The following is a 14,738-nucleotide window of genomic DNA, read 5'->3' as shown; positions in this document are numbered from 1 at the left end:
TTGTTAGGATTGGAGGAACAGACATCCATCTGTTACATAGTAACGGCGCGTGTCAGACGCGTGAGATCACCACTGATTTGAAATATGAAGTTATGCCTTTAAAACAACCCCCTCAACAGCTAAAATGTGTGGCCACTGAAAAAATAAACCAGAAAGAAATGTTTTACTGGACATGCAAGCTGCTCAATAACATGAATAAAACCTTATTTATAAACCCATAGGCCCAACATTTTGATATCTACACTGTAAATGATTTCTGTTGTTTTCACAGGATTATACTGTTTTTCTCAACAGTTTCTTACTGTATAATCTATGTACAGTAAGTTACAGTAGATTTAGTTGTTTTCACAGTATTAAATTGTTTTTTCAACAGTTATGTACTGTGCACACAGCTGACAGTATGTTACTGTAGAATTGCAATGCATTCTGGGAAATTATCAGTTACTGTTAATCTAAATACAGCAGTGCAATTGACCGCGAAAAACACCACACACAGTTCCACGGGTAAAATTGCTAGCCTACTAATGTTATTCTTACATTTAAAATAAAAATGTAGCACTGGTTGACCATTAACAGTCATAATTTATGACATAATTTATGTCAGTGGGGTGTGCATGAGAGCATATTTGACTTTGGAAGAGTTTCTCTGTCGTGTCAGTGGTGCTGCTGTCTTTTCTGCCGACCTGCAACTTCTTCATCTGGTAAGTAATAATTCTTATAATGTGTATGCAAACGGATTCTAGCTAATAACTTTAAAGTTATTTAGAATAGCTGACCACGATTTCTATATTCAATTTAATATACTCTAGACATTTTAATATAATATGTATATGATAGGCTACTCTTCAATGTAGCCATTTGGGATATTACTGTAAATTCAAATACATTAGTACGAAATGACCGCGAAAAATAACCACAACAAGCTGCCATTTTATGAAGAACTCTTCAGTTCCCTTCCCTCTGTAAGAACACGCAGGCCGTGCATCGCGTCGCTGTCGGTCGGCAACGTTTTCGCCATACATCTGGTTAGTAATTCATATTTTTATGCAAACCATATGAGTTACTTACGTTAACGTTAGAAAGAAGTGGCCGCGGAATGTTCTACGTATGTATAAGTCAGACGCGGATTTCTTTTATGTTGATAGCCTTACTTGATTAAATGTGATTTTATTGACATATATTTCATATGTAACCTCTTATACGGTCAAAATGGTCTAATCATTTTGTTATTTACCACGTTAAGTCGGTGGAAGCGCCTGCACGTTCATTATTTTATGACTTACAGGGGTTAGGAATTGCTAATCGATAAATGTATCCTGAAATCGGACATCCAAGGTTAGGATTCGGATTTATTGTTATAAAATTAAAGTGCCGATTCCTCTTATTGATTTTTTCACGCTTATTTTCGTGTAAATCCTGACCTGGCGTTCTGCCATTATAACGTTACCTCAGTGATAAAGTTGGACCGCGGAAAGCGCCCAAGGTGTATTTTTGTCCAAAATACAAAGCTATGTGTGACATTTACAGTATTTGTTGTGGTCTTTGTTAATCTTTGGTTATCATTAACGACACATACACGAGGGAGTTAGCCTGGTGTTGAACACTTTACTAGCGAACTTAGAATCAACAACAACAAAAAAAACCCGGGTCATACCAACTACACAAACTGCCTGGGGGTGTTCCGGTAGGAACCATTCACTGCATATACTACAGTATTGACGGCTATAATATCATTTTTTTTTTTTTTTTTTTTTTACTATGTGTAAACTGACATGTACTCATTTGAAGGGAACGATGCCTTGTCAATCTTTTTTTAAGTCATGTAACTTAGTATCACACAAGCAAGATTAGCCTACGTTTTCACGTGATCGTAAATGAATTGATTTTAAACAACAGTCCAACAAACAAGATTTTAGTATTAAGTGAATTACACTTTAGACATCATTTTGTCTGTTTTTGCTGTTTAGCCAAAACAACAACAAAAACGTACTATATTTTAACTGTCTTGTCTGTTCTCCTTTGCCACAGGTGTGAGCTGTGCATGTTAAGAAGACCCCTATCCATCTTGACGACCGATGAATTGTAAATCTAATCTAATTTAATTATTCTATTTATCTAACTACTACTACTATACCTTGGTCCAGTACTGACCCACTGAGAACATTTTAAACAGATTATTATCCATCTATGAATTTTGTCTATCTGCAAGTTGTTTAGAATTGTTGTGTGAAAATAAACGTTACAGTACAGTTTAAGGTTTAATTGCATAAAAGCTTGGATAGAAAACTTCCTATTGCAAAAGTTAGAACATAAGTCTGCATATAAATAATTATTGATACCGTAATGCAAGTTTTTCATGGCACATGTGCATGATGAGGTTGTTTTGTGTTTATTATTATTTTTTTTTAAAGGACACTGGATAACTTGTCATTTTGTTATACTCATCTGGATTGGTGGTTTACTCGTCAAAGCTTTTATAGTTTATAAGTTTATATGTGTCTCCCAGCCCTGCAAATCTGGTCCCTTAGATAGAAAGCAGCCAAAAACCCTTTAAAATCAGCAACTGACCTGTTAGACAGTCTATCTCAAACCAATAGACAATCTTAGACTAGTTTAAGCTGTTTTACCCCAGCAGGGAGTGGGTGGATGAGTTGTTATGAACTATCTTTCTAATAGATTGATCAGATAGCACCCCTTTAATCTTTTCTATTTTACCTGTTCATGATAATTTTTGCATGTATTTATGCATAATTGTTCATGATTGTCATGCATGATTTTTATTGTATTATATTACATTTTTATTATTAATGTATTTAATTGTATTAATGTATTTAAATGTATATTATGTAAATGTACTAATGTGTTTGAAAATACACAATAAACCTTGTGCAGTTAAAGCTTCAATTGTTCTTTTTTCTATTTCCCATTAACAGTTAAAATAATATTTCTACGGATTTTCTACAGGTTACACAGTAGCACTATAAAATAAATACAATAACATTTCATACTATACAGTATTATTAAAAATTAACAGTGTAATTCTGTACTTTAATATGGTAAGAAATTACAGTAAAATAATGTTATTTAATTTGCAGTATGCTTAACAGTACTGTAGTTAGTGTTACGGTAATTTTACTGTTAAATGAAATACAGCAAGTACTGGATAATTGTTGCCAGTAAGTTACTGTTAATTTGACAAGAAATTTTTTACAGTGTATAAATGAAGAGTTCAGATGCAAAAGCCTCTAAGTGCCATTTGAAATTTTCTTCTAGAATGATCATTTTTATCAAGCTTGTATATTTAAGTTCAGTGATTTCACTTAAATGGCGATGATAATTACCTATTAATTGTTATTTAAGTGAAATTACTGAACTTAAATATACAAGTTTGATAAAAATCATCATTAAAGAAGAAAATTTCAAATGGCATTTAGAGGCTTTTGCATCTGAACTCTTCAAATATAATTTTCCTTTTTATGAAGGCTATTTGTGATTTTTATGTTGTATTGCAAACCACCCTACTCTTGAATTAGCTCAATATTGACTCAGTCTACGTACTTGCCAACGTGTTATGACATTATAAGTAATACGAACTTATAGGTTGTCCAACACGGTCCGAACGTAAGCAGATGTTAATAGCGTGGCTTGGTTAATTATTGCGTGCATCATGCCCTGTATTATTTATCAGTATAGGCCAATACCTGGAGGATTTCTTTGTGAAACAAATCTTGCAGCGCAAATTTTAATAAACCAATGCAAAGTCAAAATGAGAGTAGCCTAAACAAAAACTTTTAATGTATATTGTAGGCTATTGTGTTTTGCTGTAAACATTAAACCAGAATGAGATATAGAAAACCAACTTGTATTTTTTGTTTTAATCTCCACGTTTTATTGTGAATTGCATCCGAATTCGGCTTTTATGGTTTATAAGCACATGCATCAATGCGGAGATCTATGAAACGATGAAAATTGTTATCAATGACATGCGAATACCAGTGGTTTAGATGAAGCAAACATCAATCAACAGATGGTAACTTTCGGGACAGTCAGATCAGATCTCCCTATGGCATCCAGCATCCCCCTCTGCGTCAAACCGAAGCCACAATGGATTTGAAGCCCTCCCTCCACGCCAAAGAGCCCTATAAAAGACCCCTCTCGCCCACCCTGACCACAAAACTCGACTCCTCTCTCTTAGAGACACCAACAGATCAAATCATGACTCCAAACATTATTACCGAAGCTCATTCCCACTCAATCGCTACTCGAATGACTGTAGCTCAGAGAAAAGAGGCACATGAATTGAGAAAGGTGAGGACGATTTTGAGTTCCTTCTAATGAACACCCCTGAACCATTTTAATAGACCTTGTAGTCACTAAAAACTCACATTTACGTTAACCGATTTCTTTCTTTTTTCAGACTCTCAAGCCATTGATGGAAAAGAGAAGGCGGGCTCGCATTAACGAGAGCCTCAATCACTTGAAAACACTAATACTCCCTCTGGTCGGCAAAGACGTAAGTATTTTAACTTTGGAGCTTGTATGTATTACCTACTTGCCATACATCCAAGTGATGTGCTTCAGTGTCTGAACGATATCCTAATGTGTCAAATCATTTCCAATTTGTAGGCTTCACGTTATTCAAAGCTGGAGAAAGCTGACATTCTCGAAATGACTGTCCGGTTCCTCAAAGATCTGCCTTCCTCATCAGCTAAAGGTGAGTGATTTACTTTTGTTTACACCGTTCTCAACATTTAATTGGAATCTGCGTTATTTCAAATGGGCCCAGTATATTTAATAATTTTATTTTTCCCCTAAAGGTCAAACAGACAGCTATAAAGAGGGTTATAAAGCCTGTTTGCAGCGCATCTCTGTGATGCTGCCTCAGTCTAACCTTGGAACAGAAACCTCTCAGCGCGTCAACGAGTTCATTCAGCACTCGATGGTGTCTGCGTCATCGTCCTGCGAGAACTGCTGTGGTCAGAACTCCAGAATGATTTCCCAAATGCACCAGAGACTTGTGAGCTTGAGGAACAACAGCTCTACGATGGAGAACCACTCCACCGGTAACGCGTCAACACCCAGCCAAGCTCAGCCTGCGCCACAGGCGGCTGTGGACATGTGGAGACCGTGGTGACCAGACAAGCGACTGGAGGCTTCATAAACTTTGTATATTATTTATTTGTCGTAATAAGCTTGAAAAATGTAAACGCCTGTTATTGAGATTACATGTAAGGATTTTAAGTATTTTTTCTTACCTAAAATATGGCTACTTTGTAAATGAAAGAGAGCCAGCGAGCACAGATCATATTCTATGAGCATAACGTTATGCAATCCTCGTTGGGTTTTAAATATTATGCGTTGTAAACAACAAAATTGTAAACCCCAAGGGTTAAAATGTATTTATGAGGTTTGCACGATTGACTTTATTTCGTTTCTGTGCAAAGAAGTTGTAAACACTGTGTGTTAATTACTATTGGCAAAATGAATGTCGCTGAAGCAAACATGATCACGAAAATGTTAAGCATTGTGAAGCAACTGAAGAATAAAATCATTTTGCTTTGAAATTCTTGAAATCTTGTTTTTTTCTCTCTCTCTTCAAAATGGAATAAAGCAACTGGACGTTGAACATAACAAACATGACAAAAATGTCGAACACGTGAATCGTATTTAAGGCACATATAAGCCTTGATCGGTCAACAATCAGTCAATTTAGCATCTGTTATGACGAGATACACAGGGGTGACTCAAATATTTCCTCCAAACATTATTTTCTTCAATACCAAGTAAAGAAACACTTATGATATGGCATAAACAACTGAATTCAACAGAATTAAGTACAAGCAATAGACAAATTAAGTGCATATTTCTCGTGCGATTTATAGGCCAAAAATAGTTTTTGCGTCTATATGATACGTATTCGCGTGCATATGATACGCACTTTATGGCGTGTAATGCGCACGCAGTCCCCACCCCCCTAAACCCATACCCAAGGGGTTTTCAGTCCGTAGCATATATGCACGCAAAACCATTTTTGGCCATTATGGCACGAGAAATGACATTCGTGGTATAGATACGCACTTTCATGAGACTTTGTTGGGGACAGTTGACCGAGCTCAATATTATACATCAACCCCATCTCATGAAATGCGTGTCCAACACTCGTTGTATGTCGTGCAATTTTACACGATAAATTAGACGTAGCCTATTTCATGAGATCAGGCTGCAAGGATAATTTCAGAAAATTGTATCCACCGAATGGGCGACATTTGCTTGTTGTAACTCTTCAAAATTAACTTTTTTTCAACACTGAATTTAACACTATTCAAAAATTGGTCAATGTCAGGCAAGTTTATTTAAAATGGACGCATGTTTTCTCAGTCCTGTTACCGAAACTCATGTGCCATTAAAAAAAAAAAAAAAAAAAAAAAAAAAGTTTTTTTTTGTTTTCCCCCACAAGAAAGTGTTTATTTTAAAGAAGTTGTTGGTTATATGTTCAAATAATTGATTTGTGACCAAAAAAAAATCTATATTACTGTGAGACAAGGTGTATTTTAATAAAAAAAAAAACACAATGCCATTTTTTTATTTTAAAGAAAACCTCAAGTTCATATTTTTTTAAGTTTTTTTTTTTAAATTTATTTAACAATTGTATAAATGGACCAAACTAAATTGATAAAAACAGCGTAATAACATTTTTTAGAAAAAAATAGTAACAGGAATGAACAATTGGTAACAGGAATGAACATTGGAATAAGTGTCCGTATGTGCATGTGTGTGCATGAGAGAGAGTGTACAAGACTGTGTGTGCATAAGATTTTTGTGTTGAAGTGATGTACGATGTGCTGTACTTGACAGCGAAAGAGGAAAAAATAAGAGAGAGAAGAAGAGAAAGAGGGAGAAAGAAGGAAGTTAAAAAAAGGAAAAAAGAGAGGGCTGTATATCTTCCTGAACTCAAATCTTCCTCCTGGTTCGCATCGTCTTAAACTGGACATTAAAACACTAACGTGAAAAACGCTTCATGTGACATAATGTAACAAGACAGTGATAGGCCTATTAAATACCAAACCCAATAAACACCTTGTTGTTAATAAACCAAATGTACAAAAAAAAAGCCCAGAATATGAACTCAACGCGTTCAGAAATTGATTTAGATTATTTTAATTGAATTATGTAAACGCGTTAAGTTTTGATAACGCTTGACAGATCTCAACAGAAATGCTCAACAGATCGTGGTCGTCATTTTCTGATTTTCCTTCTCATGATGCCACACATTTTCAATAGAGACCGTGTTAGGACAGGCAGACCAGTAAACCAGCGCAGTCTTTTGACCATACGTCAACATCCGCCTTTTTAGGGTATAGCTACCCTTAAACGTCGGTTAGATGACATTATCGGGTCCTAAACCTACCCCGTCACCTAGCCGACGTTAAAGGTAGCCTAAAGCGTCAGTTGTATGACGGCCCGGGATCGTCATGTAACCGACGTTTAAAGGCGGATGTTGACGCATGCTCAAAAGACGTCCCAAGACGTCAGTTATATGACTTCTTGTAAACATGTCCACTGGTGTAAATTGCCATAGAAAATCACTCTGTTGTAGCACGTGCAGAATGAGGACTGCATGTCTTTGTCTTGCAGCTTCCCAGGAAAGATGTCATCTTTATGGCCGTATATGTTTCTATAAGCCCAATACACTTCTCCATGCAAATTGTCAATGGTACCTTCACCCACATGCAAGCCTTAGCCACCCATACCGTTTGCACTGATGCACCCCATCCTGTGCGTGACAGATGTTTGCTTTTGCACTTGTCGCTGATGAAATTCTGGTTGGTCCCTGTCATCTTTGGGGCCGAGAAGTTTCCCCAAAAACATGCAGAGACATGGACTCCTCTGACTGCAGCGCACATTGCCACTGTCTTGGATCATCAAAGATGAGCTCGGGCCTAGACAACTCAGGCACATCTCTGCATAGATTGATTTATCCTTCTTTTTGCATAACAGAGATTCAAGATGCATTTCTTGATGTAGCGGCAGAGTGCGTGACAATGGTTTTCCAAAGTATTCAGTTTTTTAAAGGTTCTTTACACATATAGGAACATAGAACCGTATCGTCCCGAAGAACCCTTTATGTGCTGAAATTCCCGCCTTTTTGTTTTTTAAATCTGAGCAAAGTCACCCCAGACAGCAACATAGTGTCGACCCAAATCCGGGCTACATCTGGTACATGAGCATGACGCGTGATCATCAGATGTGGGCCGGATCTGGGTTGACACTATGTTGCTTTTTGGGACCTCCTTACTGATTTACTGGAGCTCAGCTATACAACTACACATACTGTCGACAGGTAAATGATGTCTTTTTTTAAAATGTCTATAAATTATAACTTTAAAATAGTTGCTTGTTTCCTGTCTTTTTCTCGTTTTAGTTCGTTCTAACTCACAGTGTGAACAGCTCTGTTCAGTTATGGATTCATGATCCATATTGTCCGATTTTTTTAAAAAAATTATTACTTTAAGTTTATGCCTAAACATATCCAGTCACAAAAAAACATTAAAGCTATCCCATCACTTTACATAATCAAATGGAAGTGACACAATGTAACTCTAAACTCAGTTGTTTATTTCAGATGCTGTCACATATCATAACTTCATCATCTGCACAGAGAAACTGTCCACTCACACACATAATGAAGGACGTAAAGACATCATGTGGGATTGCGAAGATATTTCACTGGAACTTGGTCTTCATTACATCTATATCATATTCATTGTTATTTATTAGTGTATTCAGCTAAAAACTGTTAGAGCACTGTAATTTTTTGCTACAATCTGCCATGCCAATACAAAATAAACGTAGCTACATACAGTAATTGACACAAAATGCTGTTTAAAAAAAAAAAAAAAAAAAAAAAACAGAGCACAAATAGAGGCAACAAGATATAATAAGACCAAGCATATAGTTCAAGTTCAATTTAGCACATTTACAACAGTCACTCACTATAGGCTGACCAAAGTGCTTTACAGAAACATAAGATTAAAAGAAGATAAACATGCATAACAAAAAATACAACAAAAAAGAGCAGTAACCATAAAACAGGAATAGCAAAACAGTATCAGAATCAAATATAAATGAGTATAACCATCCTAAGAAAATAATCAATATACTAAAGAAATTACCCATCTTTACTAAAAACTTTCTTTTAGACAGGTATGACTGAAACCATTTCAGAACAGTACACTCAAGAAAAATGGTTCTAAACAGTGCCAAATTCTTCGGCTTGTAACAATAGCAGAACCCTTTTTGGTGCTAAAATCACATTTTTAAATGCAATCTTTCAGGTTTTTCACCATTTACTATTGTGAAAAGATTCAGGGAATCCAGAGAAATCTCAGTCTGTGTAGGGCAAGGCTGGAAACCTCTGTTGAATGCAATGCCATCTGAGGGCTCGAAGATCACACTCAACAGAGGTTTTCCCGAACAGTATTTATATCGTTTTCACGTCTTGTAACCAGAGTCACAAAGCGCCCGTGCCCTCAGATTACTTGGACGTGGCTGTGGCTACAAAATGATATAAATACTGTTTGTTTTCTCACACAAACCGCTCATTTTGTGTCTTGGGCCATCAATGTGTACTTACATTTACGAGTCATTAAATCATGTTTAATTTGGACTTCTCTGTGCATGCTCTTTGAGGTGGTGACCATAGACCTCCATTATATGACTGACAGACAAGAACGGTTTGATCTAAAAATATCAAAATTAAAAATACTGTGGAAACAAAGACACCTACATCTTGGGTGCCCTTGAGGTAAGCTAAAACATACCAAAAATTAATTTCAACGTGAACTATCCCTTTAAAGATTTGAAGAACCACCTAACCCTAAGTTTTAAACATAAGCCTATAAATCATCCCAGTCCACAGGCAAGACTGATGCATCAATGCAGCTTGTTAAGTAGATTTGTGACAGTTGTCAGAAAACTGAAGAAAATTTTGGACAGTGGTCCTGCGTGTTTTGTAAGTTAGACTGATTAATGTCATGTGTTGGACAACAAAACTGAGCAATCAAAATCTCATTTATGACTTTCATTAATGGCGGGACCCAAGCAATATGCAGAGACCAGAGAATAATAAAGGAGGGGTCTCTTTTGGCTTCACGCAACCAACCCAACAGTAGTGGCTTTATTTAAGTCAAAATATTATTTAATATTGCTGAATCAAACTAAATACAATAAATTACACTAACAAACTTAATTTTTATTGGTTAAATGAAGTAAAACACTAATAAGGTTATCAGTACTTAGTATTTCAATAGATTTTTTTTTTTATATGTTCAAAATGAAGGAATGGCCAAGCTGAGGGGGGGTTATTGTTGCATATGGCAAGTAGTTTCTAATCCTCTTGAGAGAGGGGGTTGTCTTACTGAAATGCTTGGGTTGAATGAAAGAGAACAATGAGTTCATAGTTCAGACAATTTTGGTAAGGATGTCTAGTCCCAGAACACAGCATCATGTCACAAGCATGGAGGAGGGTTGAATCTAATGCAAACTACATCGTACAACCTACCAGTACTCAAAAACATGGAAGAAAGTTTATCCTACATGCTTAAGATAAACAGTTTTTCATGTTTTTGAGAAAGATTTGAGAAAAGAATTGGGAACAAATAATATGTAAAAGCTAATTGTTTTGAATTCTCGAAATAATGAAAACATACATTCATAATTTAGACAAACGTTCACCATCCTTTTATACATGTAAATCATTGAATTAATGAGAGAAACTAAATAAAGAAATATAAATCATCATTACATTCTGCACTAATCTGGAAAAAAAACACTTTTGAAAATGAATACTCTCTCTTTGTAAACTGAAATTGCTCCTGAAATCGTCACCTTTATTTAAATAGTGATGATTTTTTCCCCAATACAGATTGTTTCAAAGCAGCTTTACAATGATAACAGGAAAATAATGCAACGGAATTGGTTTCATCCGTACAGCAGATAGAAGAAAATAGCGTCATAGTCTAGTTAAATTAAAGCAACACTATGTCGTTTTTCAACCTTCATAATATTTTTCCAAGACCCTTGTGACGGTACATTGACTTACACTTTTACTTGCACCATGTAACTTTGGGTTTCAGGTATTAACCGGGGCACAAAAAGAACTACAACATTTGACTGCTTTGCGGCATACGTCACTTCCCCCACCACTTCCTCAAATTCGGACGTGAGAGGCCAACCAGCGTTTGTTTTCCGGCTTTCGTGCTTATGTTTTTTGTCATGGCTGAAGCAGTAACAAAAACTAAGAAGACAGGTTTTGTCGGAGGAGAATTGGAAGAGGAAAAGGGGGAGTGATCAAGTAAAAGGCCGGGTCAAAAGATCTTGCTGTATACTGTTTCAAGTTTACTGTTAATAAAAACTATAAAAAAAGCAGGCAATGTCATTATTTAGGTTTTCTATGTTTGTGATGGCTTTCATAAAATCATGACTGTGGCCATTGCCCATTGTTGATGCTGGATAAACAGCGAGTGTACGCGTGCGACAGTAGGTTGCGGTATAGGCTAAATTATTTACGACAGCAGTAATGGACAATTCCGCTTCCAACCTGTAGGGCGACCGCAGAGGAAAAGTTACTTGTCGTTGCTTTAATTAAGTTCAGAGATGGTTAATTTTTGTTATAAAAAATGTAGTTCATTTATAAATATAGGCTACTGTGTATAGCCGCTCTGGAGAAAACAGTGATGTCATCATCAAGTTCTCATAATGGTGTCAATGCTGGAAGATCAATAATATTGTGGAAAATTAAGTGTCCTCAACTAAGCAAGCCAACAGTAGAAGGAACCACAACTCCATCTAGGTGACAGAATGGAAAACAAAACCTTGGGAGAAACCAGACTCAGTTCTTCTCTGCCCAATGAATGAATAGTGTATGATTAAACTGGTTCCAAAGCGGCACCAACTCTTTGCTGGACTAGAACCGTTCTTTTAGCACGTCAGGTTTACGTCGGGGGCTGGGGCGGGTTTAGATGTGTTCTAAACATCTTTTCTGACCATCGCAAAGCCAGCAGAAACTACAGAAACACGCAAGCTTTTTTATTTATTTATTTATTTTTATTTGAAATAAGCAAAGAAGAAAACTGTCACGATATAGAACAAATAAATGGATAGAAAAAAGACATAACTTATCAGAAAATATTACATATCAAACGAAAAGATTAAAAGACTTACATATTTCAATTGTTTTTAAATTTTTCTTGGTACACGAGTTAGAGATAATCCCAAAGCAATGTACTTGCAAGCGTTTCTAGCGACATACACAGTGACGTAACGACGTCGTTTCCTGGGCGCGCTAGTCAGTGGAAAAACAAACAGGTTCTGAACGGGTTCGCAAGTTGAACCAACTCCGAACCAACTTTGAACCAGCACCAGTTCCGAACCAGTTCTTTTTGGGTGGAAAAGAGGTATGCAGGTTGCAATTTCAGGTTTGTAAAAACAGAATCAAATCTTCAGCACACGGTCAGTCCTTTCAATTAACATATGGGGCATACAAGCCATCTGGCATTGTGAGTGAACATAGAGAACTTCGCCCTTTCATATTTTGACTTTTTTTTTTTTAAATGAACTCTAAAGAACTGAAGATATTCGTTTCAAATCACGGCAAGAGCAACTAAAGAAATGGTTTGTATGCCAACTATTTAATTTTCAGGCTATAACCCATGACTCCTGATTATCTTTGGGAAGAAGTGAAAAACAAAAGCTAAACTCCCTGTTAAAATGAGTGAATTGCGGTTCCAGTCTGCGTCGCCGCTGAGTGTTTTGCTATTGTAGCTCTGTGTAATGTTATTTTTGAATCTCCATCTATTATCATTCTTTGTCTCAACTGCTAAATATAAATTAATCATTGCCATTTATTTCATATTATCTTACACATTAAAGGAACACTCCACCCATTTGCATTAAGCTTTCCATTGTTAGAAACCCATTGAATGGTTGTGCAACACTCTCTCATTTTCCCCTGAGAAGAGAGAAATCTGTTATTTACCTTTTTCACTTCCTCCTACAATGACGCAAAAATCGTCATTTTACGTCATTGTAGGAGGAAGTGTAAGAGGGGGGATTTCTGTAAAGACTACAAGCACTAGTCCCCACCCTTTAAAACCCGCCCATAGGGGGTTGGACCTAATGCGCTAACAGACTGATCAGTGCCAGTGCGTTTGATTTCACTGGGAGAAATTTTTTCAGTCCATTTTTGAAAATATGGACGAAGGTACTGAATACTCAGACGGATGCATTATGGAGGATTGGGATTACACATAGTGTCAGCCATCTTTTTTGGAAGCTAAGCTAGCAGACTCTTGTTCTGTGGAGAAAGCCACGTAGTAACTTTAGGGGTTACCGTCCTCTTTTTCCGGACATGTCCGGCCCTCGATGTCCGGGATTCAGCTTTTGCTTTCTGCAGATGCCATTCATTGTTTACGTGCACAGTGTTTGTTTCAATCTAACTGAATTAATTCTGATTGGTGAATCTGACTAGTGTTTACATGAACGCTAAACAAGTGATCGGTTGATGTGCCTTTCAACATTGCTAAGAAAATTGCCGCTCTTCCGTGAGAGAAACGAGACCGGTAACTTACGTCTCACAGGTGTCGCTGATCGGTAATCACGGCACCGGCCTCGCGCCGTTCTCCCGCGGCCCTCACTCGTCCTGCTCGCCCAACCCGGTCTCATCCCAAGACGTCATATAACTGACGTTTTGGGACGTCTTTTGACCATACGTCAATATTCGCCTTTTTAGGGCCCCCTTAAACGTCAGTAGATGAGGTTATGGGATCCTAACTCTACCCCAGACCTAAAGCTAACCCTAAACCTAACCCGTCACCTAACTGACGTTACAGGTAAAGCGTCAGTTGTATGACGGCCCGGGATCGCCATCTACCGACGTTTAAGGGGGCCCTAAAAAGGCGGATATTGACGTATGGTCAAAAGACGTCCCAAGACGTGACTTATATGACTTTTTGGGATGAGACTGTGTTAGCTCGCAACAGTAAACATGATGAATGGAGACTGTAGAACGCAAAAGCCGAATCTCGGACATTTTGGGCGATCTCGAAACACATTTTCGGGCAGACTCATCACAGAGACTCACTAGTAGCCTAGACTTGTTGTTTAACTACTGCGCGGTTACCGGTAGGTAGGGCAGCGGAGGAAGTGCATTCTGGGAGTTATATACATTTTCTGGCTTTTCTCAGTCTAGAAAGCTCCAAATTCAAAAATAATTTCACATTTCTTACCCATTTTAAATACACATTCAACTTTCCCGAGGTGGAATGACCCTTTAATATGACACATAGCTTTTAATGTTAGCATTTCGCTAGCCTGTTAACATGTTGTGTGTGCTGCTTACCATTTCTTTTCTCTCTTGCGCTCCATCTTTTATGAGTCCACCAAACAACTGTGGTAAATCGGAATCAATCAACAAACACGATGAATCGTGGCATCTTTGTTTTTGCACTACTTGCCACATGTTAAGTGCAGCCTTCTCTGTCAGCGGCGTGGGATTCTTAAGTGATGAACGCAGGGAAATTGTTAGGCTGACAGAGAATATTATAGAGACACTCATCTTTAGATAATATTTTGGGTGCAACTAGTTTAACGAGCCCTGTAAATTGTTCGGTTCCTTTGTTGTGCCTGATTTTAACTCTGTCAAATCATTACCCTCCCTGAGGGAGGCTTCACATTAATAG

At 37.2% G+C, this 14,738-nt stretch overlaps 1 protein-coding gene and 1 long non-coding RNA gene across 2 annotated transcripts; both read left to right on the top strand.

Moving 5' to 3' along the window:
* The first annotated feature begins 244 nt into the window (after positions 1 to 244).
* Positions 245 to 3,212, top strand: LOC148973635 (uncharacterized). The gene is made up of 2 exons (XR_016146448.1): positions 245 to 1,025; positions 2,029 to 3,212. It is a non-coding gene; the product is annotated as an uncharacterized LOC148973635 (long non-coding RNA).
* Positions 3,213 to 4,104: 892 nt separating this feature from the next.
* Positions 4,105 to 5,226, top strand: hes2.1 (hes family bHLH transcription factor 2, tandem duplicate 1). Its single transcript, XM_039663788.2, has 4 exons — positions 4,105 to 4,308; positions 4,418 to 4,513; positions 4,627 to 4,714; positions 4,818 to 5,226. The coding sequence occupies exons 1-4, from the start codon at positions 4,105 to 4,107 to the stop codon at positions 5,132 to 5,134; spliced, it is 705 nt and encodes a 234-aa protein (XP_039519722.2). The 3' UTR covers positions 5,135 to 5,226.
* The last annotated feature ends 9,512 nt before the right edge of the window (positions 5,227 to 14,738 follow it).

This window comes from Pimephales promelas, chromosome 14, assembly GCF_988280905.1.
Source record: "Pimephales promelas chromosome 14, fPimPro1.hap1.1, whole genome shotgun sequence".
Taxonomy (NCBI): domain Eukaryota; kingdom Metazoa; phylum Chordata; class Actinopteri; order Cypriniformes; family Leuciscidae; genus Pimephales; species Pimephales promelas.
This window is presented reverse-complemented; position numbering and strand designations above follow the sequence as displayed.

What these genes read in the sequence shown, in the direction of transcription:
- hes2.1 (XM_039663788.2), top strand. Translation starts at nt 4,105, where the DNA reads ATGGATTTGAAGCCCTCCCTCCACGCCAAAGAGCCCTATAAAAGACCC. An exon ending in AGGCACATGAATTGAGAAAG is followed by an intron (nt 4,309 to 4,417) that starts GTGAGGACGATT and finishes TTCTTTTTTCAG; the next exon opens with ACTCTCAAGCCATTGATGGA. An exon ending in TCCCTCTGGTCGGCAAAGAC is followed by an intron (nt 4,514 to 4,626) that starts GTAAGTATTTTA and finishes TCCAATTTGTAG; the next exon opens with GCTTCACGTTATTCAAAGCT.